The sequence below is a fragment of the Sminthopsis crassicaudata genome, chromosome 1, assembly GCF_048593235.1.
Source record: "Sminthopsis crassicaudata isolate SCR6 chromosome 1, ASM4859323v1, whole genome shotgun sequence".
NCBI classification, from domain to species: domain Eukaryota; kingdom Metazoa; phylum Chordata; class Mammalia; order Dasyuromorphia; family Dasyuridae; genus Sminthopsis; species Sminthopsis crassicaudata.
Genome location: NC_133617.1, coordinates 223430748 through 223456567, shown reverse-complemented (window position 1 = coordinate 223456567; position 25820 = coordinate 223430748). Strand labels below are relative to the sequence as shown.

General features: G+C 36.4%; 1 protein-coding gene across 6 annotated transcripts in view; it reads left to right on the top strand.

Annotated features, from left to right (window-relative positions):
* PTPRM (protein tyrosine phosphatase receptor type M) overlaps positions 1-25820 on the top strand; it is a 938548-nt gene that overhangs the window by 900306 nt on the left and 12422 nt on the right. For all 6 annotated transcript variants that reach the window (XM_074275249.1, XM_074275231.1, XM_074275235.1 and 3 more), the window contains 8 exons: positions 2043-2197; positions 2314-2449; positions 4081-4230; positions 5341-5514; positions 7788-7919; positions 17708-17833; positions 18459-18622; positions 24379-24514. In XM_074275249.1, the coding sequence (XP_074131350.1) occupies positions 2043-2197; positions 2314-2449; positions 4081-4230; positions 5341-5514; positions 7788-7919; positions 17708-17833; positions 18459-18622; positions 24379-24514 (1173 nt within the window). The remainder of the gene's footprint in view (positions 1-2042; positions 2198-2313; positions 2450-4080; positions 4231-5340; positions 5515-7787; positions 7920-17707; positions 17834-18458; positions 18623-24378; positions 24515-25820) is intronic.

The window sequence follows — 25820 nt, the reverse complement described above, 5'->3', positions numbered from 1 at the left end:
AAGAACATAGCTCTTATGAATTTCTCTTTTCAGTGTAATAGTCATTGAGATTAACTGTTGGAAAATTCAGCAGGAAGGAAAAGATGGGAGTTTGTGTCATATACCACTGAGGCAGTCCTTGTCAGTATTCTAGGGTAAAAAATTCAGGCCCATATTACTCAAGTCTAATTGAATGGTTTTGTAATACCAAGTACACTTTCAATGATAAAAGCATACAAAAAGAATAGCAGAATACACGTGCCAATCAGCTTCTTAGGTGTCCCCAATTTCTAAACTGGCTATGATGGCCATAGTAAAGTAGCACCTGTGGTTCCAAAGCAAAACAGAAGCAAAAGCAAAAGGCAGCCCATCACTAATATCTAAACGATATCTGATTGTTTACAATGACAGACAGCAGGGCAAAGAGAGTAGTTTTCATAAACCATGATGATCCAGGATAGCAGATCCAAGTCATCTTTAGAATATACTAGTCTTGAGTAAAATAAATAAAGATGTACCTACAAAGTTTGGTATCAGGTAATATGCTCATGAATCAGTTCTTCTAGTTGTTTTTATCTACTTAAACTCAGCTCTGCTCTCTTGGGAGTAAAGAACATCATTTGGCCACACTGCTTTTAAAGCTTTATCTTCTAAGGGGAAAGTGGAAGATAGAAGAGGAATAGGGAGTCACAGGGATGGAATACAGCAAATATCATCAATTTTTTGATGTATCAATTGATTTTATTCCTTATCCTTTTCTTTTTCTTAAAAAAGGTGTTACAAGGATTTATAGGAAGAGGAAAATTAGACATTATAAAAATAAAGGATATCAATAAAATGTATTTTTCAAAAAACATCTGGTAAAAGGAAAAACTGTCCCCATTTTTTTATAGTGTCTATTCTGGTATTAAATTTGCAAATCCAAAGTAGTGAGAAATTTAATGCTTTTTTTTTTTTTTTAAATACTGTTTAACCTTGACTTACATACTCTGTAGTGTGTGAGTGAGATATATATGTGTATAAATAAACTCTATTGTTCTTGAAACAAAAGAAGAGTCTTCTATTCATAGAGCTTGTGCCTTCTCTTTAGTTCCAAGGCCAAGCTTCTTTTAGCTCACTAGTCTGCCTGGACTCCATCAGAATAGCTGGTACTTTTTAGGCTGTTGTTTTCTTCTGAAACATGTGTGATTCCCTCCACACATACCTAAAGTTTTATCTTTATCAAAAAGAGAAACCTGAGACACTGAGTTACAGCCTAATGGAAAGCTGTTGTCTAATTTTCTGGTTAATACTTTTGGTTCATTCAGTGAGCACTTGTTCACTCTTCTTACATAGTTAACTCTCAATTAGATGCCATGATACAAGGCAATAAGTATTCTTAAAAAAGATTAGAAAACAACAGTCTTATCTTCAAGAAGCTTCAGTCTGATGATAAGAACATAGATGTCCTTCAAGTTGTCTCTTTTATAAAATCATAAAGTTGGAAGAGGCTGGCAAGGTCATCTATCTCATCCTTACCCAAAGGAAAATTTCTCTACATCCTCTCCGAAAGTAGTCATCCAGCTTCTGTATGCCTCTCATGGGGAACTTTATGTTTCAAACAATTTATCTATAGTATAGCACTACCTTCTATTCTACTGCCTGTGCCTGTGATAGTTGGGTCTATTTCTCACATGACTGCTAAATTCACAGAGTAACCTGAAAAGAAAAAGCAAATGATTCTTATTAGGAAAGTGGTGGCTACTACTACTACTACCACTGTCACCACCCAAAAAGGGGAAGGAAATCCACCTCAGTGTTTAAATTGAATATGAAAGTTGATATTCTCCAAATACCCCACCTTTCCAAGACATTTGCAAACATAAGAAATTTTCCAATTATCAAAGTAAGAATTAATTTCTTTCCCTCACATTTATTAGTTCTTTAGCGGTTCTATCACTTAATCAATAACTTGACAATTCAGGCAACTTTGAAATTCCTGTGTTTATTTGCTTGTTTATTTATTTTTGCTTACTACCATTTCCCCTTTCTTTTACCTCCTAAAACTATCAAACTGATGGCAGAGAGGAGTTCATGAAATCCGAGAAATCAGACAGTTTCACTTCACAGGATGGCCAGATCATGGGGTGCCATACCATGCAACAGGATTGCTGGGCTTTGTTCGACAGGTTAAGTCCAAAAGTCCTCCTAATGCAGGCCCATTAGTCGTCCATTGCAGGTAAGTTTAAATTTCTTGGTAATAATGGGTTGGGGATTTTTTGATATGTTTTGTTTTACAGAAAATGTGATTGCCTCTTTTTCACACATTAATGGGTTCTTTGCTGTTTTTTTCAGCGCTGGTGCTGGTCGGACTGGCTGTTTCATTGTCATTGACATCATGCTAGACATGGCAGAAAGGGAAGGTGTAGTAGACATTTATAACTGTGTCAGAGAGCTACGGTCTCGGAGAGTCAACATGGTGCAAACAGAGGTAGAGAAATTATCATCTCCTCTTTATGTGCACTGCGTACATCCTCGAAGCAGAAATTCAAGAAATTACAAACAAAACCCAACCATAACTGCTGCTCTTCTTCCAAGTCTCTATGGGGTAGAATGATACAAGCTTAGCTAGTCCCATTTTTTTTCCTTTGTAAACATTAATAAGAGGGCAGGCAAATATAGATACCTGGGAATAAAGGTTCATGACCACAGAGCAGAATCTAATATTGTTTTATGTCATAGCTAAGTGGAGCAGTGGATGGGGAGTAAGGAAGACCTAGCCTTATCCATTAGTTAATAATGTAACTCTGAGCTAGCTTTCTGGCCTCTATTTGCCTCATTTTCCTTATCTGCAAAATGGTGATAATAGCATCTGCCTCTCAGGGTTTTTATAAGAATAAAATAAGATAATATTTTAAAGGATTTTACAAACCTTATAGCAATATATAAATTCTAGTTTATGATTATTTTCATGTGGCTTTTGTGTCAAGGAAATAGGTATCACTATATAAGCACATAATACAATCCATTTCCATTATTACTTTTAAAATAGATTGTAACTAGGGTAGACTGACTCACACAATTGGGCATGTGTCCAGTAGCTTCTAGAGGAAGCCCATACTTTATGTTCTTTTTCCAGGGCTTACAGGGAACAGCAAAGACCTGTCATTCCTAAAACCATACTTCCTGGCCTGGCATAGGAATATGTCTGGTTTGTGGAGGTCATCCAAGCTTGCTTAGCTATAAAATTAAATGCAAGTTGCCTAGGGCACTTACATTTTGGAGATAAAGGACTCAGCTCATATCCCCTAGCAAATGCAAATTTACATTAATCATTTTGTCTTATTAACTCTGTGTCAGGACACCTGGAAATTACCCTCTGAAATGGCTTTGAGTTGCATTGATTGTAAGGAAACTCAAATTTCCTTGTGAAACTAACATAAAGGACACTTGGCAGAGATTTTAAATACTACTTTTTCTAGCCTGTTTTTTAGAGGGATGATTACGTTTTTTAGAAGTTGAATCACATAGTAGATACAAGAAAATTTGGAAAGTGAAAAGTCCTATTTATTTTCAGGGACTTTTAAAGTGTAATGGGAAACTATCCTAAAAGTCAATGCAGCAAACTATTAATTTGGACAAATTAAAGTCAAATCAGTGAAGTCCAAAATGTAGAATATTTTTAAAGAATCAGAGTTTCAATGATTTTAAGTCCATAAATTCATACATGAGGTGCTTTCTAATAAAGGTCCCATCCCATCTGCTTTAATGATCACTTAAGTATCATCATCACATTAATTGATATTTACAGATGAGTATTGTAATATGTTAAAAAATTGAAACCTTTCAAATTCATCAGATAAAATATATAGGATCAACAAAAAAATAAAAATAAAAACCCAAATACAATTGCATTGAAATACAATTTTCAAAGTTCTGGGTTGTTTTAAGTTCATGAACCCCAAGTTTAGAATACTTTTTTAATAATGTTTCTCTTTGACTTCTAAAAATCCATTGTTTATATTGCTATTTTGAAGATGCTATCTTTTCTTTCTTTTCTAGCTACATTGCCTTATCTTTTTCCCCTCCCCCATTACTATCTGATTTAATCCTTTCTATCAGGAACAATATGTATTTATCCATGATGCCATCCTGGAAGCCTGTCTTTGTGGAGATACATCTGTCCCAGCTTCCCAGGTTAGGTCTTTATACTATGACATGAACAAGCTGGACCCTCAGACAAACTCAAGCCAGATCAAGGAAGAATTTCGGGTAAGCCACATAAGTTTTGGAGAATTCCCATTCCCAGCAAGGGCCATCCCAAAATCCAATTAATGAAAGATTCCCCTCCTCCTTTAGTCCTTAGTCCACTTGACCAAGAGAACCAATTTTCCTCCTGGAAGGAAAAAGGCTTGCATTGGAGTCTTTTGTTGAGGTGAGGGCGATGCCATATCCTTGCCGGTCCTTGATAGTACTGCCAAGTGATATCGCAGGTTCGGTTCTTACTTTCTTGCCACATTATCTTCCTCTTATCAGACAGACCCCTGTCTAAGTATACTTGAATCTTTAGGCAAACTGTGTTTCTCAGACTCTAAATTACTGTTCATCTGTCCAGCCCTAGACCCTTTAAACTAAGTGAAGCCAGGATCTACCACAGTGACCTAAGCTGGCCCCCACTTCTGATATCACTGAGCATCATCAAGGAAATTTAAGGAATACAGAGAGCATTAAAAAGAAAAATTTAACCCTAGATACTTATTCATCTATATTGCTCTCATTTTTATCTCTATATATCCAGTTCTTGGTATATAAGTGTTTCAAAAATGTTTTCCAGTCATTCTTTTTTTGGTTGATTTTTTTTTTAACTTTGTTTTTAAAATTCTGTGCTCAACATATATAAAAAAAAAAATTCCATTCACAAAGCAAATCAGAAGATTTTGCATGAAATTATGCCTGTTACACAATTTGCTCTTTTTAAAAGGATATAATAAATTTAGTATGCTACTTTCAAAGCTCAATTGTTTTTCTGTTTCCCTCTAAATTTCTTAATGTTCCCTTCTATGAATTTTCTTTTAAATGCTTTTAAAATTTTGTGACCTTTTTTCTTCCTTTTCTTTTCCTTCTTGTCAACATTATCTCTAACTTTCCTTTCTCTCTAACCACAAAACAGCTGAATTGACAAAAAACAAAACTCTTATTTGATAAGCATTTTTCAAATAAAACATTTATATATGTGTATACATTTTATGTATTACATATATATATGTGCATGTGGATAAAAGTATAAATATATTAGCTTTATTTTGAACTTATTTTAATATCAAAACATTCTTAATCTACTATGCAACTGATGTTTTCCTAAATGACTCTTTGATAATATAGACTCTAAACATGGTGACTCCAACTTTACGTGTGGAAGATTGTAGCATAGCTCTTCTACCCCGAAACCATGAGAAAAACCGATGCATGGATATCCTACCCCCAGATCGATGCCTGCCCTTCCTTATCACAATCGATGGAGAGAGCAGCAACTACATCAACGCAGCTCTGATGGATGTAAGTCAGTCTTATCTGTAGTAAGAAAGAAAGAAAGAAAAAGAATAAGCCTTTTCCAAACTAGGAACTAGAAGAACAAGATTTGAAAGAGTTTTTCTCTCATCCTATTCATTTGTTCTACTTTTTTCCCTGAAGACACAAAATATTTTTTTTACTGATGAATTCAAGAAGTCACTTATCAGTTATGTCAAGGCCAAGGTTGTCCAGTCCCTCAGAGACAGCCAGTCCAAAGGGCTGATAAATGAAATATGTCTAAGCAACTTTTCACAAGCTTACATTTTTAACTATCCAGCCTAAAAGTAATAGATACCTTTTAAATCACAAAGGTGCAAAATGGAATAATATGGTTTGCAGGATTATTCTAGTTCCTTTTCCTTTAATTTGGGCAGTAATTAACTGGGTTTGGGTGGCAGGGATATGGAGATGGCCTGTCAGTATAATACACAACCCATTATTTCCTGTCAGTCTATTTACTTCTAACTGAATGAACATTTGCTGTTCAGTGATGAAAAAATGAATGAATAATTATTTTTAGTGCCGTTATAGCAATTTTAATACTTTTGGTATGATATCAGTAAAAAAGGGCACTTAAACTTGCTTTCAGCTCTCCAGAGCTATAAAGAGCATCTGTAACATTTTATAGCTGGAGTAACTAAAACTCTCACACATACAAATGACAAGAAAACAGATTTTTAGGGGAATGATTATATTTTAACTATGCATTTTTATTTTAAAAAACAAAGGTAAAGTTGAAAAGTATGTATTAAAATAATGCATTGTAGGTACTCTGAATGTTGGCTTTTAAATAAGAGCATTATCACCTCTCACCTGCAGTAATGGCCAAATTAAATCACCTTCTTTCCAATTTTCTTCCCTTGGTTTCCCTCTTCAATTCCTACTGTATGGCACTGTCAGATTAAATCTTTTAAATACATAGCTCTTATCAGTCTATTAATTGTCATATCACTCTAATCATTCTATTACTCAAAAATTTCCCTCATTTACAATCCAAACTGGTTAATCAGTTTGCCATTTAAGGTCCTGTATAGTCTGATTTCCTCTGACCTTTGCAGCCTTATCTTAATTCATCTTTGAGTAATCCATATTCTAGCCAAAATGTTCTTCTTGCTGTCTCCCAAACTCATCCAGGACTTTCCTGACTCTGTTCCTTTGCTTATGCTGTCATTGGCATTAATTGAGCGTGTATTTTCCATCTCCCCCTTATACCTTTTTAAAGACTTGAGTCTAATCCTACCTTTTACACAAAGGCTGACTCCCTGCAATCAGAAGGGATCTCTCCCTCCCCTGAATTCGTATTTTATTTGTGTGTTTGACACACATAGATATTATTTTATAAAATGCCTGCATTATGCTAGGCTTTGGGCATACAAAAAAAAAAGCAAAATAGTTCTTGCCCTTGAAGGATTTATAGTCTTAGTGAAAGAGAGAATCAGTTCTTGTGAGAATCAAATGAGATAATATTTTTCAAGTGCTTAGCACAGTGCCTGGCCCATAGTAAGTGCTCAATAAATGCTTGTGCCTTCCCTCCTTTCCCTTATTTTTATAAGCAGCTAGAGAGATTAAATGTTGCACTTGAAATCAAGAAGACCTGAATTCAAATTTGATCTCAGACTCTTAATACCTGTGTGACAAATCACACAGGTAGTGTTTGTAGACAAGTCATTAACCCACAATGTGCCTTAATTTTCCCATCTGTAAAATGGAGAAAATAGATGCTATTATTTTCTTCCAGGGTTGTTGCAGGCTAAAACAAGATAATATTGTTAAATTGCTTTGCAAACTTTAAAGTTCTATGTAAATATTAGCTTTCAGTATTATTATTAACTTCTCTGTGCCTCAGTATTCCTTTTAGTAAGAGGAGGAATTTGAACATAATGACTTCTAAGATCTCTTCTAGCTTTAAATCTATGGTTATATATTTATTGGATAAATGAATAACTAAGAGTTTTAAAAGAATCTAATTGCTTAAATCTCCTACTCTTTTACTGAGAAAAAAAAATTATTATGTTGAATTTTCAGAGAGATAAATGAAGGCCTAGAAATACTATACTTTGAGATTGACAATGGCAATGTGATTCGATAAGTATTAAATGTAGGGAATGTTTTCTACCCCTATCTCTGTTATCAAATGTGCTGTAGGTAAAGCTATAGAATATTTACAAGCACAAGAGCTAACTAAATGGATCAACCTCTTTCTTTCACACTTTTCAAAGTTTATTGACTTGGGCTTTTTCTCTGTTTGCTTTTTGCAGAGCTATAAACAGCCTTCAGCTTTTATAGTCACCCAGCATCCTTTACCAAACACAGTCAAAGACTTCTGGAGATTGGTCTTAGACTATCACTGTACATCTGTAGTCATGCTAAATGATGTAGATCCAGCCCAGGTAAGTTTCAATAACCATTTTCACTGAATCCGGGAACATTGACAGCAAGAACTGCATTTGTTTATTGATCATCTTTGAAGTATCATAGTTTAGCATATGGGTAGTAAGTATTAGGCCAGGAGTTCAAGGATCTGGGACCACTGAAACTAAAGAATAATATTAAGAATCAGGCAGGTATCAGATATAAAAAAGCAAACAAATTAAAAGCAGATTAGGCAAGGCAAAATGAAGGTAGAGAAAGACTGGTCAGAAGCCAGGAATACAAAACAAGCCTTCTGAGGATGTATATATTAGAAAGCAGGACATTGTGGATAACGAAAACATGGGGAGCCAGGAATTAAAGGAACAAAGTTACACAAATTAGAAAATATGTATAATAGCAGTAATTTAAAACAAAAAATATAGTTCTTTGCCTTTTCCTAGATTTTAATATTTTTCTTGTTTCAATAAGGACCAGTCCCCAATATAGCTATCTATGCAGAAATAAGTGAAAACTACCATGATAGAACAGGTCAGTGAAGGAAATGAAGGAAAAATGTAACTCCTAAGCTGGGATGCCACGCTACTGTTGGGGACATACATTTTGGGATTTGGAATCAAAGGATCTGATTTCAAAGTCTTTCTCTGCTCTTTACTACCTGTATGGTCTTAGGCAAGTCACTTCCCTAAGCCTCAGTTTCCCTCTATTTAAAATGAGGAATTTGGGTAGAAGACCTTTAGTATTTCTTCTGGCTCCAAACTATTGATTATCCATAATCCTAGTTGTGGGGTAGCTCATTTAAAACTGGAAGAGGTTTTTCCTTCCTCTCATTTTGATTTGGTGGATTTCTATCTGTCACTTCACAGGGACATTAAAGTCACTTCTCCAAATGTTCCCATTATGGTACATTTTTAAGACTGTCGTGAAAACTAGTTAATGAAACTTTAACAATGATCCTTGTACTTGTATAGTTCTTTTTGCTTAAGAAGCTTAAATATTTTATAATCTCTCTCCCATTGCTTCTCTCAGCAGAGTAGATTTCCCCCATTTTTAAAGGCAGTCAGTTGCTAAGGCTAAAAAGGATTAAAGGATTTGTCCACAGTAACATCTGAAAGTAGAACCCATAGTCCTAATTTCCCAGCTCAATTCTTTGGATTAAATTATCCTAACTCTGAAAACTTTCTCCATTTCTTTTCTCCTACCCACTCTCCTTGTTTTACTTAGTTATGATCTTAGACAAGTCACTAACTTCTCAGAGCCTTCCTTTGCCTATCTGTAAAATGGGAATAATAATACTTGTGCAATCTATATTGAAGGACTGCTATCAACAAGCACTAAAGAAAGACAGTCTGACCCTCAAAGAGCTTATATTCTTATAAAGACAATATAAGAGAAATATGAAAGGGGACTGGGTGATCCTCAAGGGCTATGGTGAAGAAAGAAGTCTAAAGGAATAGGAGCTGACTCCAAAGAGAAATAAAGGAATGAACATGGCTGGCCCGCAGCTATCTTAAAAGTGAAGGTTTTAAGAGAAACTAACCAATCAAATTAGACAGTAGATATAAAGTATATTATAAAGCAGTATATAAATGCTATATACAAATATAAATGTCATATATAAATATAAAAGCAGCATATAAATGGAAAGAACATCATGTCCCCAAACCCAAGCTCAAGGATCCATTAAAGCTTCAAGGTGGTTGACTTTGGAAAACCATTTCTCTCATCCCCATTTTCCTCATTCTTTGAAGGATTCTGTGATTGTAATCCTGGAATCTTCTGTCTCACAATTCTAAAGAAACGAGTGAGACAACATGAGTGCTTTGTCGTCCAACTACTTGCAAAGGCGATATCAGTGCTATTTATTTAGATAAATGCTTCCCTTTTTTTGACTGCCATAAATCCTAAAGTATACTAAAACATTGCTTTCTATCCAAATCAATTTTTTAAAAAGGTGAGTCTTTGACATGCTCTTTTGAACAACAATCTGGATTCTAAGTATTCATCATAAGCGATAAATGTCTGAGCCCATAATACTCATCACCTACTCAATGAATGGAAGGGAAAGAGAAAAGAACTTCAAACTTGTATTCAGGACACAGAGGTGATTTTCAGAGTGTAGGAAAAGAGACTCTGGGGAGTCAGTCTTTTAGGAAACGCTAAATAGAGCATTTGAACTTAAAAGCTGTTACAATTGTACAAGAATAGCTCTTGACTCCTTTAAGTATTTATAGGTCCAGTGCATGGAAGTGTTATGCACCATTAAAGCCATTTTCTACACAGTTTACTTGAGCAAAGTATGGAATGCAGTATGTCAAGAGCCAAACCCTGGCTTAGAAAATTCATATTTCTCCACTATAAGAAAAAGACAGGATTTTGATTAGGAAGTTGAACTGAGAGAGCAAGTGAAAATAAAATCCAGCCCCATCAACCAAAAATCAGCCACAGCAACTCAAATGTGCACAGTACAGGTTCTTATCACTGTCTAAATATTCCATCATTAATTTGAATAATTGGTATCCTAGGGTATCAAAAAAAGAAAATAAATACTAGCATGCTCTACTTTTTACATGGCAGTTTTACAAATGGATGAAAATAATGTTTAAAAATAAGTAAATATGTTTTTTTTTTGTATTTGTAAACTGATGCAACACAAGTTACAAGAACAACAAAAAAGGTGTTTTTCATTTTCATTCTTAATCAGAAAATCTAAGGCTTTCCTTTTCTATCACTAACCACATCACTTTGACTATAGTAAGAGATAAGGGTCGCCTGATCCATTTTTGCATATATAAGATTAAAATTGACATTGTTTAATCTGAAGAAAAATTGTCAAGACCTTATGATAAATAGCATCCATCTTAAAGATTCAATTGGTGTGTTCTATAAAAGTATGAAGTCCTTCATTGTTTGCTAAACATGTTTTACTTGAGACTATTTAATATTCTTTGTATCAACACCAGCTGCCACAGACAGACTATAAAAATAAGGTTTTTAAGATTTACCCTCCCTATCTTCGTACCGCAAAAAAATTGCTTCGATATTATCAAAAAGATAAAGGTTAATGAAAGCCCTAGAAGAGTTATTGGCATGTTTTATTTTAAAATTCAGATATTGAGATTCATAATCATCTGAGAATTTCAAGCAACATATATTCATGTTTCCCTTACAAGGGAGGTTGCTGGGACCCTGTGCTGGTGGGTTCCTTGGCCAGCAGCAGTTATATGAGGATAGAGTCAACAAGTCTTATCTGGGCAAGTTACTTCACTTCTGTTTGCCTCTGTTTATTCAATTGTAAGATGGAGATAATAATATCACCTACTTCTAGGATTTTTGTAAAGATAGAAGGAGGAATTATTTTTAAAGCACCTGGCCTAGGCCTAGAGAGTGGTATATGGTAGTTGCTTAGTAAATACTTATTTAATCTTTCCCCTTTTCCTCCACTAACTCTTTGAATTTCATCTATTATTGGAGCCTTTGAAAAACCTCCTAAATTTCCTCACACAATGAAACTCCATACTGAATTCATCAATGCTTTAGATTTAGGCAAATGAAATAGATTATATCTCTAATCTCAGAGCTTAGTGTTTCAAATTTTTAAAATTGTGTTTTCAATTTAAAACTACTTCCAGGTGACATTGATGAGGTTTAGGTTTTGGGGTTCCCTTCTGTCAGGGAACCAAATAATGAGGTTTAGATTTAGGGAACCAAAATGAGATTAGGGGTTCCTGGTGGTCAGAGAATTAAATCAGATTTGGGGTTCAGGGAACCAAATGAAGAGGTTTGGCTCCCCTATACTCCCTTAGGATTCAGCACATGGGTAGGGAGTTTTGGGGACTCCCTTCTGGCGGTGCAGGGATTCTCTGTAAAGGAATTTACAAACCCGAAAACCTAGATTGATAAACGAGGTTTATTATAGGCATTGGGAAGTAAAATAGTGGAGGAGTCCTGGCAGAGAAGTAAAGTTTAGAGAAACCCCGACAGGCATGAAGTGTTGTTAGGGAAATAAGTGAGGGAGATAAAGAGAGGGTAGCACTGGAAGAGAATATTATTCCAGTGGGCAGAGGTTTCCTTGACATAGCATGGCATTGCATGGTGTCTTAGGACCTCTGCAAAGAAGTAAGTTCCAAGTTGCCATTTTTATAAGGAAATCTAAGACAGAAGTTTCAGTCAAATGAGATTCTTCAGTGCTGTTACTGCCTCCAGGCGTAGATGAGACTGATGAGAACTAAATGAAATTAGGTTTAATTGAGGTTTGGAGGGTTCGGGGTACAGGGAGTCACATAGAGCTCTCCTGCAACCCCTTTGGATTCAGCGCAAGGATACAGAGTTAAATGAGGTCTAGTAGCGGAGAAAGAGTCCTCCGTAAAGGAATTTACAGACCTGGAAACCTAGATAGATAAAAGAGGTTTATTATGAGGTTTGGAAGTACGGTTAAAAGGTAGGAAAACACCAGAGCCTAGGGTTGGTTCTGGTAGGTAGAAATCCTTGACATAACCGGCGTAAGGATGCCATGTTTGGGATCTCTGCAAAGAGTGGACTCCAATTTAGCCCTTTTTATAATAGGGGGACTTTTGGTTATCTGAAGGGGCCTGTGAGTGGAGTCCCATGTTGGCCTCTGGTTTGAGATCCAGGTTAGAATTTGAATAAAATTCAATGGATTTTTAGATAAGGAGGAAACTGTTTGTGCTTGGGGTGGGGCAGAGTCCAAGGAGATTTTAAGAGTTTTGGGGTTTGCTCATCAAACTACTTACTGGGAGTGGTTGAGCCTGCAATAGGGGTAGAAAATCTTGGAATTGAATGCTTCAACCAGTCCCATCAAGATAACAGAATGAAGCTATTTATCTTGTTTCTCTTGGTTGGGATTCCACAGACTTGAGGGTTCAAGGAGAATCTCTCCTTCAAGGAGTTTTAAAGAGTTTCAGGGTCCCTTCTTCAACATCAGTGGGCATGTACAGCTGTACTTCTGTAATTGCACAGATATTAATTTAAGAAGATAATGCTCTGCTCATAAAAATGTCCAAACATCAGTTTACTGATTTTTATTTCTGAACTGCTTACTTCTGAACCTGGTTAAAAAAAATCCTTCCCCAAAATAATTATCAGTTATGGTGCTATCCCTTCCTGGAGTAGAGAGGCTTTGTTGTTAAAAGATATGTGTGGGTCTCTTAAGTCTTTTAAATATTGCAATTGAAGGCAAGGGGAATTCCCCAGTGCTAGATAGGCGCTTCTATTAGCATGCAAATGTATTTTGGGGATCCCTGGATAGAAATACTGTTAAGAGATATAGTGGCCCAATTGGGAGGGCAGAGCTGTAGAGAGCTTAAAAAATGCTCATGGAAAAAAAAAAAGGAGAGATGGAGAGAATATATGGAGAAAAGAAGTAAGAGGAGCCGGATACCAGAAATCCAAGATGTGGTTGGTTATACAGAAAGAACTTGGAGGCTTGCAGAATTACCTTTGAGCAGGTCAGAACAAAGAAAGACCTGCTTGATCTTTAGAGTTGCCCTCAGGAAAACTAGGTGTATTAATTGGCTTAATAGATGGCTATAAGGATAAAGGTTTTGACCCAGAGAGTGCTAGAGATCTAGCCTAAACCAGACTTCTCTTCTCCAAAGACTGGTTAAGGGTAATAGCTCAGCTGGGGTTAGGTAGGGATAAAAGATACATAGGTGTGAAGAAGCATAAACCCAAATATCAGAGTCTAGAGTGGGGAATGGTCTTTGAAGATTGTAACAGGATATGGCAGAAAGGAATTATTTTATGTCTTAAATCAAGATTAGAATTGTGCCTCAATCACTCACGAGTTGTGTGATTTTGAATAAATCACAATCTCTAAGTCTCAGTTTTCTCATCTGTGAAATGAAGGGGTTGGCCCTTTCATGCTCCCGCCCTACATCCCTTATTTCTCTAAATCAGTGATCCTGGGATAGTTGATGAGTAGAAAAGTAGAAGTGTATCTTTTGCTGTAAAGAAGGCTAGTGAAGGATTTTTTTTTTCACTCACACCAATTTATAAAAAAGTATTTACTAAAATGTATACTGGGTTTTTTAATCTGTTTTTCTGTCATGGATCCTTTTGGCAGTCTGCAGAAAACTATGAAGCTTTTTCAGATAAATATTTTAAATGTAGGAAAAATGAATAGGATTATAGAGGAAATTGAGGCAGCTTAAGTGGCACAGTGGTAGAAGATTCAGGTTCAAATGCAGCATCAGATGCTTACTGGCTAGGTAGTCCTGGGCAAGTCCCTTCACCCTGTTTGTCTCAATTTCCTCATTTGTAAAGCAATTTAGAGAAAGAAATGACAGAGCTTTCCAGTGTCTTTGCCAAGAAAACCCCAAAAGGGATCACAAAGAGTCAGATGTGATTGAAATAACTGAAGAACAGAAAAAAATCAGTTCTATTGAAATTGTCAAAAATGTTAAAAAAAAAAAAAAAAAAGTTTGACTTAAAAGGTTTTTCTTTCTTTTTCTTTAAGTTCACAGACCCCAGATTCAGAATCTGTTGAGGGGTTCTGACCTGTGTTGTCAAAGAAAATGTTAATAATGATGAAATTTTACTTTTTTGACATATTCCATGTGCATGTGATTCATGTATAGAAAACCTTGAATAACAGTGAAAGATGAGTACTTGTATCAACCTGGTATTGGACTTTAGAGGAAATCTAGATATAACTGGGGAATAAAAGGCAAGGAGAAAAGGTGTAGCTTTAAGAAAAGGGGGGAAAAGATCTTTTTTCCTTTTAAAGGATGATTTATTTATGTATTTATTTTAAATACACATTGCTTTATAAATCAGGTCGGGAGAGAAAAATCAGAACAAAAGGGGAAATCAGGGGAGAAGGAAAAAAAAAAGAAAAAGGAAGTTAACATAACGCGTGTTGATTTACAGTCAGTCTCCATAGTCCTTTTTCTGGATGCAGATGGCATTTTCTATCTAAAATCTATTGGGATTGCCTTGGATCACTGACCACTGAGAAGAAGCAAGCTTTTCATAGTTGATCATCACACAATCTTGTTGTTATGTGTATAATGTATTCCTGGTTCTGCTTGTTTCACTCAGCATCAATTTATGTAAATCTTTCCAGGCCTTTCTAAAATCAATTTGTTCATCATTTTTTATAGAAAAATAAGATTCCATTATGTTCGTATACCACAATTTATTAGCCATTCTTCAATTGATGGTCATCTACTCATCTTCCAATTCTTTGCTATTATAAAAAGAGCTGCTACAAATATCTTTGCACATGTGAGTCCTTTTCCTTCTTGGGATATAGACCCAGTAATGGCACTGGTGGGTCAAAGAATATGCACAGTTTTATAGCCCTTTGTGCATAGTTCCAAATTGCTCTCCAGAATGATTGAATCAACTCTATCAACAATGCATTAGTGTCCCAATTTTCCTACATCCCCTCCAACATAAATCATTATCTTTTCTTGTCATCTTAACCAATCTGAGAGGTATGAGGGAGTACCTCAGAGTTGTTTTAATTTGCATTTGTCTAGTCAGTTGTGATTTAGAGCATTTTTTACATGACTATAGATGGTTTTAATTTTGTCATCTGAAAATTATCTGTTCAAATCCTTTAACCATTTATTAATTCTTATATTCTTATCAATTTGACACAGTTCTTTATATATTTTAGAAATGAGAACTTTATCAGATACATTGGCTGCAAAATATTTTTCCAGCTTTGTCCTTCCCTTTTAATCATTTCTCTTGGTTTTATTTGTGCAAAGCCTTTTTAATTTAATGTAATCAAAATTGTCCATTTTGCCTTTCATAATGTTCTCTATTTCTTTTTTGGTCATAAATTCCTCCCTTCAAATTTGTGGCCAAAGAAGAACTGAAGTCCATTATTGAATACAAAATAGATAACGATTTTATGATGATCAATTCTGATGGACATGGCTCTTTTCAACAATAAGATGACTCAGGCCAGTTCCAATGATCTTATGATGGAGAGAGCCATCTATACCCAGAGAGAGCACTGTGGGAACCAAGTGTGGATCATAACAGAGCATCTTTCACTCTTTTTGTTGTTGTTTGCTTGCATTCATTTTATTTTTTCCTTTTTTTTTCTTTTTGATTTGATTTTTCTTGTGCAGCAAGATAATTGTATAAATATATGTGCATATATTGAATTTAACATATATTTTTATTATGTTGAACTTATATTGGATTACTTGCTATATAGAGGAAGGGGTGGGGAAAAGGAGGAAAAATGGTTTTGCAAGGGTTAATGTTTTGAAAATAAAAAGCTTTAATAAAAATAAATAAATAAATAAACAAATTCCTCCTTTCCCCAAAGATCTGATAGATAAAATATCCTTCATTCTCTTAATTCGTTTATGGTGTTACTTTTTATGCCTAAATCATGTACCCATTTTGATCTTATTTTAGTATGGGGTGAGACATTTCAAAACTTTTCATAGCTTGTCTTTTCAGAATGAAAACTATAAGGAAAACCCATCACTGCCTTGGCAAAACCCAAGTGCCTTTCTCTGATTTAAGATATATTGGCTATGCAGAGTACCTCCTCTAGCTTCCTCATCTCACGCCAGCTCAGAGTCCAGTAAATAATGTCCTTGGAGGATTCAGGGAAACCACAAATCAACACAAGACATTGCATGTCAGATCTACAGTAATAACAAGATGATTTTGAAAGTTCAAACCAAGCCATTCTTATCCCACAATATATATAAATCCACAGATAATCTCAGAATAACTAGTCTCCTAGGTATCTCCCAAACTGAGAATTACTTTGAATTATAATCTGCAAAGATAGTCTATAATGCTAGGTATTAGGAGAGATGCAAAGTTTAGATAGGGGTTGCTGAGTCTAGAGTCAGGAAAATTTGCTTTCAGATTCAACCTGGGACACTTGCTAGCTATGTTACCCTGGGCAAGCCATTTCACCTGTTTACCTCAGTTTCCTCATCTGTAAAATGGGAATAGAAACTGCACCAACTTCTCAGTGTTGTTGTACTTTAATAATTATACTTTAATACTTTAATAATTTTAAATTGCTTAGCATAATGCCTGACACATGTTAAATGATATATAAATGTTAGCTACTATTTTTTGTTTTTGTTGTTCAATCATTTCAGTTGTATCTGAATCTCCTTGTGATGCCATTTGGGGTTTTCTTGGCAGAGATACTAGAATAGTTTGTCATTTGCTTCAGCAGTCTTCCTGACTTCAGGCTTGGTACACTATGCACCAAACTACCTAGTTGTCATTATTATTATTTCTACTACTATTTATCAGTAGATAATATGTAAGCTCTGCCCATTGTACCCAGCAGTCTAATGCAGGGCAGGGAGTAATATTCACTAGGCTGTTTCTTTAAATGTAAGATTTTCAACAAAGTAGATCTAGCTCCCTGGAATGAAAGAAAGAAAAGCATTTATTGATTATTTTACCAGGTGCCAAGTACGACATGCTAAAAATGTCTCATGTTAACACGTCACAATTTAAGGATGTAAATTGGCTTCTAAATGAATGTCCAATCCGAAGAATTTACTGGAGATTAGGATACTAGATAAGAGAGATTTAATAACCATTCACTCCAAAGTCACATGTAGATAGTATGAAGCCAGCTGTTCTCTAAGGACTATGGCACGGCAGCAGCATGAAAAAGAGAATCCCATTTTTAGAACCAAGCAGGAGAGAATTAACTCCATTTAAATGATGCATTAGAGATTAAAAACAGGAGTGCTTCTCCTGTGGGAATCTTGTCCAAGCCATTAGAGTGAAATTTCTCTTGTAATTCATTAACCTTGTATTTCCACACATTTGAATCCAGCTATGTCCCCAGTACTGGCCAGAAAACGGAGTGCACAGACACGGCCCCATCCAAGTAGAATTTGTCTCTGCTGATTTAGAAGAGGACATCATCAGTCGAATATTCCGAATTTATAATGCATCCAGGGTAAGGATCACATCCCGTTTGGTCTACCTCACTTTAGGTCTCAGTCAGTATAGAAGACAAAAACCTGTTTTGCTTTTTTCTAAAAAGCAGAGGAAGACTTGATTGAAACCTGCAGCAAGGTTTAATCAGGATTAAAAATTAATGCAATATTGATATCTTTGCAAGGTTCAAATAAGTAAACAAAACAATTTTCCCCTTACATGAAATGCAGAGATAAGTACCCCTAATCTACTTCACAACCTTTATGCACAGAGGCTCAGATTATAACTTATTCTTCTCCTTCAGCTCACCTGTGATTAAAGGAAAGCCATTTTTCTGACTTGTGGACAATACATTAAATCCTTATTCCTTGACATTTTGCTCTGGGTCTTTGCAGGAGTGCAAGTATTCTGTTCCACTCTTATTTTTCCCGGCCTGTCATTTAAAGCACCTGGTTCTTTATAACACAAGAAGATTAAAAATCATAACTCTCCAGGCCAGTAGACACTGTCTTGGTTATTTATAGGCAATGTCTGATTTAATAATGTTTCACTTTGATAAAAAGATCAAATAAGAGAAATCAGCCCATTGGAATTCAAAGTAAAGAGTGCCTATTTCTCCATGATTGTCATATGATTTTCCACAGCCTCAAGATGGATACCGGATGGTACAGCAGTTCCAGTTTTTGGGGTGGCCAATGTATAGAGACACACCAGTGTCCAAACGCTCTTTCTTGAAGCTCATACGCCAGGTGGAAAAATGGCAAGAAGAGTATAATGGTGGTGAAGGACGGACGGTTGTACATTGTTTGTAAGTATAGAAAACAAAAGTTTTGATGGAAGAAAGGAAGGGAGAAAGGAAAAAGAGAAAAGAAAGGTGGGAAAGAAGAAAGGAGTGAGGGAATGAAGCAATTAAGGAAGGAAGCAAGGAAGGGAGAGAGGAAGGAGGAAGGAAGGGAGAGAGGGAGAAAGGAAAAGAAAGGAGTGGGGAGGCAGGCGGGAAGGGAGACAAGGAGGGAGGGAAGAAAACGAGGGAAGGAGGGAGAGAAGGAAGTGAGGAAAGGAGGGAGATAGGAAGGAAGGAAAAAGGGAGGGAAGAAGGAAGGAAGGAAGAAAAAAAGAAAAAGAGGGGGAGAAAGGGAAGAAGAAGGGAAAGGAAGGAAGGAAAAGAGAAAAGAAGAAAGGAATGAAGGAAGAAAAAAGAAAGAAAAAGAGGGGGAGAGAGGGAGGAAGAAGGGAAAGGAAGGAAGGAAAAGAGAAAAGAAGAAAGGAATGAAGGAAGAAAGGGAAGGAGGGAGAGAAGGAAGTGAGGAAAGGAGGGAGGGAGGAAGGAAGTAAAAAGGGAGGGAAGAAGGAAGAAAAAAGAAAGAAAAAGAGGGGGAGAGAGGGAGGAAGAAGGGAAAGGAAGGAAAAGAGAAAAGAAGAAAGGAATGAAGGAAGAAAGGGAAGGAGGGAGAGAAGGAAGTGAGGGAGAGATGGGTGAAGGAAGAGAGAAAGGAATGGAGGGAAAGAAGGAAGAAAGGAGGAAAGAAAGGAAAGAAGGAGGAAAGAGAGAAAGAAGGATAGAGATTGAGAGGGAGGAGAGAAGGGAAGGAATGAGAGGAGGAAGGAAGGGAGGGAGACAGGAAAGGAAAGTGGAAAGGGAAGAAGGAAAGAGGAAAGGAAAGAAGGATCAAACAAAACAAATGAATGAAGAAACAAATGAAGAAGAGAAAGGAAAAAGGAAGGTGTATCTGGCAAGCAGTTCTGAAAGACAGACTTTCCTATTTGTGTCTTTCTTGTTTTTTGTTTGTTTGTTTTTACCTCCATTAAGAATCTATGTTTAAATAAAGTCATATCATGACAGGGTCTGCTATAGACAGACCTACTAATAATAATTAGTCCTGATGATAATAATAATAATAATCTCATATTTATAATTTAACCCTACTGATGATAATAAATAACATATATTTATAGAGAACTTTAAAATTTGCAGCATACTTTACATATGTTATCTTATTTGATCTTCACAAATGCTTCTTCCTGATGCCTCCATGCCCAGGAAAGTAATTGCAAAAAGAAGATAGTGGGTATGGTAAATGACCTGCCCAGGGGCTACGCCATTAGTAGATGTCTGATTCAGGGCTTGAGCCTGGTCTTTCTGACTACAAATCCAGCACTCTATCTACTCTTCTACCTAGCTGCTTCTAATGTGAAGGTAGCATGATGAGAGAGGCAGATTAGGGGTGGACATAGTGTCTGCTTAGCAATATACATGGAATTATTGCTGCCTACTACATTTCGAAAGCTCTCTGCAAAGCTGATGTGGTATTATTGTTGCTACTATTAGTATTAACAATGATAATAACCACCTTGCTTTTGTCTACTTCTCAAAGCCCTTTCCCATTTATTATCTCATTTGAGATAATGTGTAGCTAGCCAACCAGCTGTCATTTGGAGCATTTGTGGAAAGTTCAACAACCAGATAGTTTTAGCTTTCATTTCTTGCTCAATGGAAAGCAGTTATGAATACACAGTGAAGCTTCCTACTGACCTGAAGTATAAATGAAGTTGATCTCATGTTAGAGTTGACTCTAGGTAAAATCACAAGGTAAACTCAGCCTCCCTCCTCCCAACACTCCCAGATTCCCAGAACCTCCCCAGGGGCCTTGAAATGCCCAGATTTTCCCCCTTATTTCTCATCCTCATCCAGAGTTAGCTCATGTATACTCCATTCTAAAAGGGGTTACTTCCATTTAATTGTCCATCTCACTGATTCAAGCCTTGGACCACAGTGCTTCAGTCCTTCAGTCGTAAATGACTCTTTGTGACTCCATGGACTAGATATAACACATCCATACTGTCCATGGGATTTTCTGGGGAAGTTGTGGACCAGAAACTACACAACAAACTCTTTCCATAAGATGATTTATTTTTAACTAATTATATTGGAACCACCTACATTTCCCTTATATTTTCCCTTCCCTCTCCCATAGAGCCAGACTGTATAAAAACCCATTTTAAAATTTATTTATTTAACGTTTGAATACAAAATAGAGAAAGAAAAAAAATGCCACGAGCACAGCAGAACAGAAGAGAGGATTCAAATAAATTTCCATTTCAAGAAAACCTAGTAAATATTGTGTTCAGAGCTGTCCATCTCTTCTTTGCTTCCTTTAGGTTTTCTTTTGTTCTCTGCTGTATACTTTTTATTATTCTTTTTTCACTCTTCCCAGAAAGCTACAAATAAGCCCAGATATATTTATATCTACATATAAACACATACAAAGCATAGCTATCTCTAATCATACACAAACATATACATCCATATATGACTTGTTTGTCCTCTGTTTCTCCTCTTTGTTTGCTTGTTTGTCCTGTTTCTCTGAAAGTGGATGGCATCATCCTTCTTAAGTCCAAGTGTTGTGAATTTTTTCTAAATCCACCAACTCATTTCTTCCACCACAGCAGTATTCCATCCTTATACTATCTACTTATTTTTAAATAGTCTAAAACAATATTGATTTATATGGTTGACGTATTTTTCACTAATTAAACCTATGTTAGCTTTAACTTTGAGATCAATGATTGCTAACCCTGATTTTTTCCTAACAAATCCTATTCCTGATTATTATTATATTTAAAACATTTTTAAAGAAAAAGAATAGAAAAAATCAGCAAAATTGATCAATAAATTGAAATAAATCTGATAATAAAGCCAGTATTCCAACATCTGTGTTAACCCACCTCTGCAAAGCAGTAGAAGAGGGAGGTGAAAGAACTTCTGAAGTTAGGGTATTGATTGACTCAGGTAAAAATATTACTCCCCTAATGCCTCTTCACAGTTCCCAACTAGGGCATAAGGTATTTCTCAAGGAGTAATAGAAGCTTGAGAGCAATATTTGCCATGGTGGTTCAGGCGGTTATTTGGCAAAGTGGGTAGTCAAAAAAGGCCTGAGTTCAAAATCAGCCCCAAACCGAATAGGTGTGTGACCCTGTGAGTCATTGTCTCTGTTTACCTTAGTTTCCTTATCTGTAAAATAGCAATATCAGTAGCCCTATAGTAGCTCTTCACAGAGCTGTTGTGAAGACCAAATTAGTACAAAGAGTAAGTGCTGTTTAAATGTTAGCTTTCATCATCATCATCATTATTTTATCCCTGGAAGGTAGGGATACCACCTGACTTCCTCCCCAAGGTCACAAAACAAATGTTGCTCTTACCACACTTTGAGAAGAAATGAAGGGGAAAAGACAGGAAGGAAGGAAGAAAATAAGCATTTATCTAGTGCCTCCTAGCTGCTAGGCAGCTACATAGTGTCCTGAATAGAGCATGGGGCATGGAATCAGGAGAATCCCCCTCATGGGTTCAAATTTACTCTTCCACATCTACTAGCTGTATGACCCTGAAGTAAGTCACTTACTCCTATTTGCTTCGGTTTCTTCATCTATAAAATAAGCTGAAGAAGGAAATGGCAATGCACTCTAATATCTTTGCCAAGAAAATCCCAAATGAAGAGTAGGGCACAATTTGAACAACTCAACAACAGCCATGGGCCAGGTACCATTAAGTGCTTTATAAATATCATCTCATTTAATCCCCACAATAACCATGAAAGGTAAATGCTGAATCCCCGGCAGAAAAGGATCTGATAATTGATCCACCCTAAATTTTAATATAAGATAATGGTCCTAAAGTCAATTCCCTTCCCGGAGATATTTACTTTTAAAATGCAAACAATTCCTTAATTTAGAGAGATGAATCTCTGGGTAGGATCTTTCACATCTGGTGGCAGAAGGTATTCGTTGAACAAAGCCCACTTTTCCCTGTGCCTTCAGACCATCGGATAGATAGAAACTCACTATTTTTACAAGGCAAATCCATCAGTGACTCCAAAAAATGGTGTAAATAAACAGCAGCTCCTGAATCCTCTCTTCTTCTCAGAAGGGAAACTTCTCCCCAGGAATTAATGTCCTTCATAGCTGACCTTTGCTCCATAAACAGCCAAGAGAAGTCCAACTTCTTTAAGAACACTGGAGCCACCAGCCCTACTAATATATATAATACAGAAAAAAAGATTCCTGACTATGGACCTCAGTTTTTTCATCTTTAAAATCAGGAAGTTGAACTGCATGGCTTCAAGGAAGTTGAATAATGCCAGCTTTTGACCGTTGATCCTACTATCCCATTTATAAATTTACCACAAGCATTAAGTACCAACTGAACTTTAGATAAACAGTGATGACATACGGTGCTGATCCCTCAAATTTTAGAGGAAAAATAATCTTATCATTTATGCCAAGATTGAAAAATAAGAAGAAAAAAGGTTTGGAATGAAAAAAAAAACAATCCATGTAGAGGAATATAGAATATACAGCTGGGAAGAACCTAAGAGATTATGTAATCTAGGTGGATTCTTAATCTTGGATGGATGAAGAACATTACGGAAAGATTCAAGAGGTCAATCTTGGTTTGTCAATATTTTGATAACCAAATTTCAATAAAGTTAGTTTCCTTTGTAATCCTGTGTATTGTATCTTAAACATTTACAAACATTCTTCTGAGAGGTAATCTGCAGACTGCCAAAGGGAATGTTTGTTGAAAAATATTAAGAACCCCCTCATTATTCCAACCTCCTCAATTACAAATTTTGCAGAAAAGAATCTTGATACCCAGAAAGGTTAAATGATCTTCCCTAGATTCAAACCAAAGTATCTTGTTTCCAGATCTTGTGCTCTTCCTACCATATTATCTGTTGATCTTCAAGTAGAACATGTAGATGAATGTATGTATGTATGACCTTCAGAAACAAGATATTTGAATTTGGCCCTCAAGCTACTTTAAACTTGTTACCTTTAAAGAAATGGAAGCAAGGAGTATCTTCATTATATAGTAGTTTAAGCGTGTACCACTTGAAATGAAAAAAATAAAAAAATTCTTTATTGACTTGTTAAGAAACCAGTTTATATTGGCATTCCCTAAAACTGGAAACATAAGAAAGGAATTGTCTAGGAGGAATAAGAAGGGGAAAAACAATCTTCCTGTCTTATTTCTCATCCTTTCTTCTCCCCAAGGTAAAAAGGATGCCATTCAGGATAGTGTAGCTCCACCTAATGGTTATGTTCAGAGAAAACTCACCCAAAGATTAAAAATCATGAAGTGCTCTGAATGCAATGAATGGGCTTTTAGAATTCAGTCAGAGGAGAGATATATGGGTAGGAAGGTCTCAAATTCAGCAGCTCTCTTAAGCACAAGAAGCAAATCCAGATTCTATTTCCTTAGTTTCTTTTGGTAATCACTCTTTGGGTTCTATAGCATCCTGGTCCTGATGCAAAACTGGGCAAGAACCCAGGGTCTTTCAGATATCCATTCAAAGGTGTGCCAAATACGGTGGAAAACTCACCCTGTTATGGCTAATTAGAAGTAATGGTCTGGGTGGAAAGTTCACCCTAGCTCGAGAGGCGGTCATAATTATTGGTTCACCAGTGTTTGGATCAGAATATTTCCATAGACTACCCAGCCCACTAGTAAGAAATGGGAAAGTAGGGGCAAAAAGTAATCAAGCTACTTTATTCCCTTTATTCCAGGAATGGAGGTGGCCGCAGTGGGACTTTTTGTGCAATCAGCATTGTTTGTGAAATGCTCCGGCACCGGAGGGCAGTTGACGTCTTCCATGCTGTGAAGACCCTGAGGAACAATAAACCTAACATGGTGGACCTTCTGGTAGGCGCTTTCTGACTGTACTGTTAAATCAAAAATCTCTATTATCACCAGTCCCTGAGATCTCTAAGCTTTTAAGTTAGTTATTCACAAAAGAAGAGTCATTTTCAAAAGCATAATGTAATCATTTCACTTGTAATGGCTTTTCTTTTTTTTTTTTTTTTTTCCTTAAAAAATCTGCTTCTTCCCAAGGAGATTTTGTCTCAGCTTGTTTGAAATTTGGAAATAGTTTGAAACTCACAAGTGAACATCCTTATTAATTTCCCTTCCTGGCAGTGCCATCCACATAGATAGCAGTCCTAGCACAGAAGAAATAATCGTAGCAAATGAAATGCCAGATTTTCAAATTATATATTTTATAAATAGCTTAATCACCTAATATTTATCAAAGCTGTGAGTTTTAGTTTGACATCCAGAATATTGCACTTAATTATGGTGGCCACATCCCAGAGAAGGATTAAAAGAGTTGAGAAACAAAGGATTGTGTGCAATTATTTTCTTAGAGTATTTCATGAAATCTCTTTTTATTCCGAGCTGTTGAAGTGCCAACTACTGTGATTCAAGAATAGTGACACAGCTTAGAGGAAGAAGCTTTTAGATTAGGCTTTTGTAGTCTTATGTTGGGAAAGGATGAACCGGGGAGCAGGAGGATTAATCCTTCATGTGGTGGGGGGGAGGCCTTTGTGTGGGCTGGGGGAGATGAGCTGGCAAGTTTTTAAAACACTTTTCCTTGGGGGATACAAAATGTGAAGGCTGCAAAGTCCAGCTCCATGCTGTGTGTCCTCAGCTCCTGAGCTAAGGGAAGAAGATGCTAACTTAGAGTCACCAAGCAGGTCATATTTTGAGATGGGAAATTAGCTGTAGTCACTACCAAAGGACCCCAGATCCATTCATCTGTATAATAGTGTATTAAACATTTGTACAGTGCCATGTACATAATTGGGGCTTGGTAAATTATAATGGTGCTGGTAATGGTTATAACTCCTAGAGACAATCAAACCCTAGTTAACGTGAACAGCTTCATTTGGACATCTGCTTCTCCCAGACATATGTTTTATGCATGATGAGTTGTGATAGGTCCAGGAAGTGCGGCCTGGGGAAGGAGACTTGGAAAGGAAATGACCATTTGCCAGGTGCACACTCTCTCCTCTCTCTCTCCCCTCTCTCTCTCCTCTCTCTCTCTGTCTCTGTCTCTGTCTCTCTCTCTCTCTGTCTCTGTCTCTCTCTCTCTCTCTCTCTCTCTCTCTGTCTCTGTCTCTCTGTCTCTCTCTCTCTCTCTCTCTCTCTCTCTCTCTCTCTCTCCTCTCTC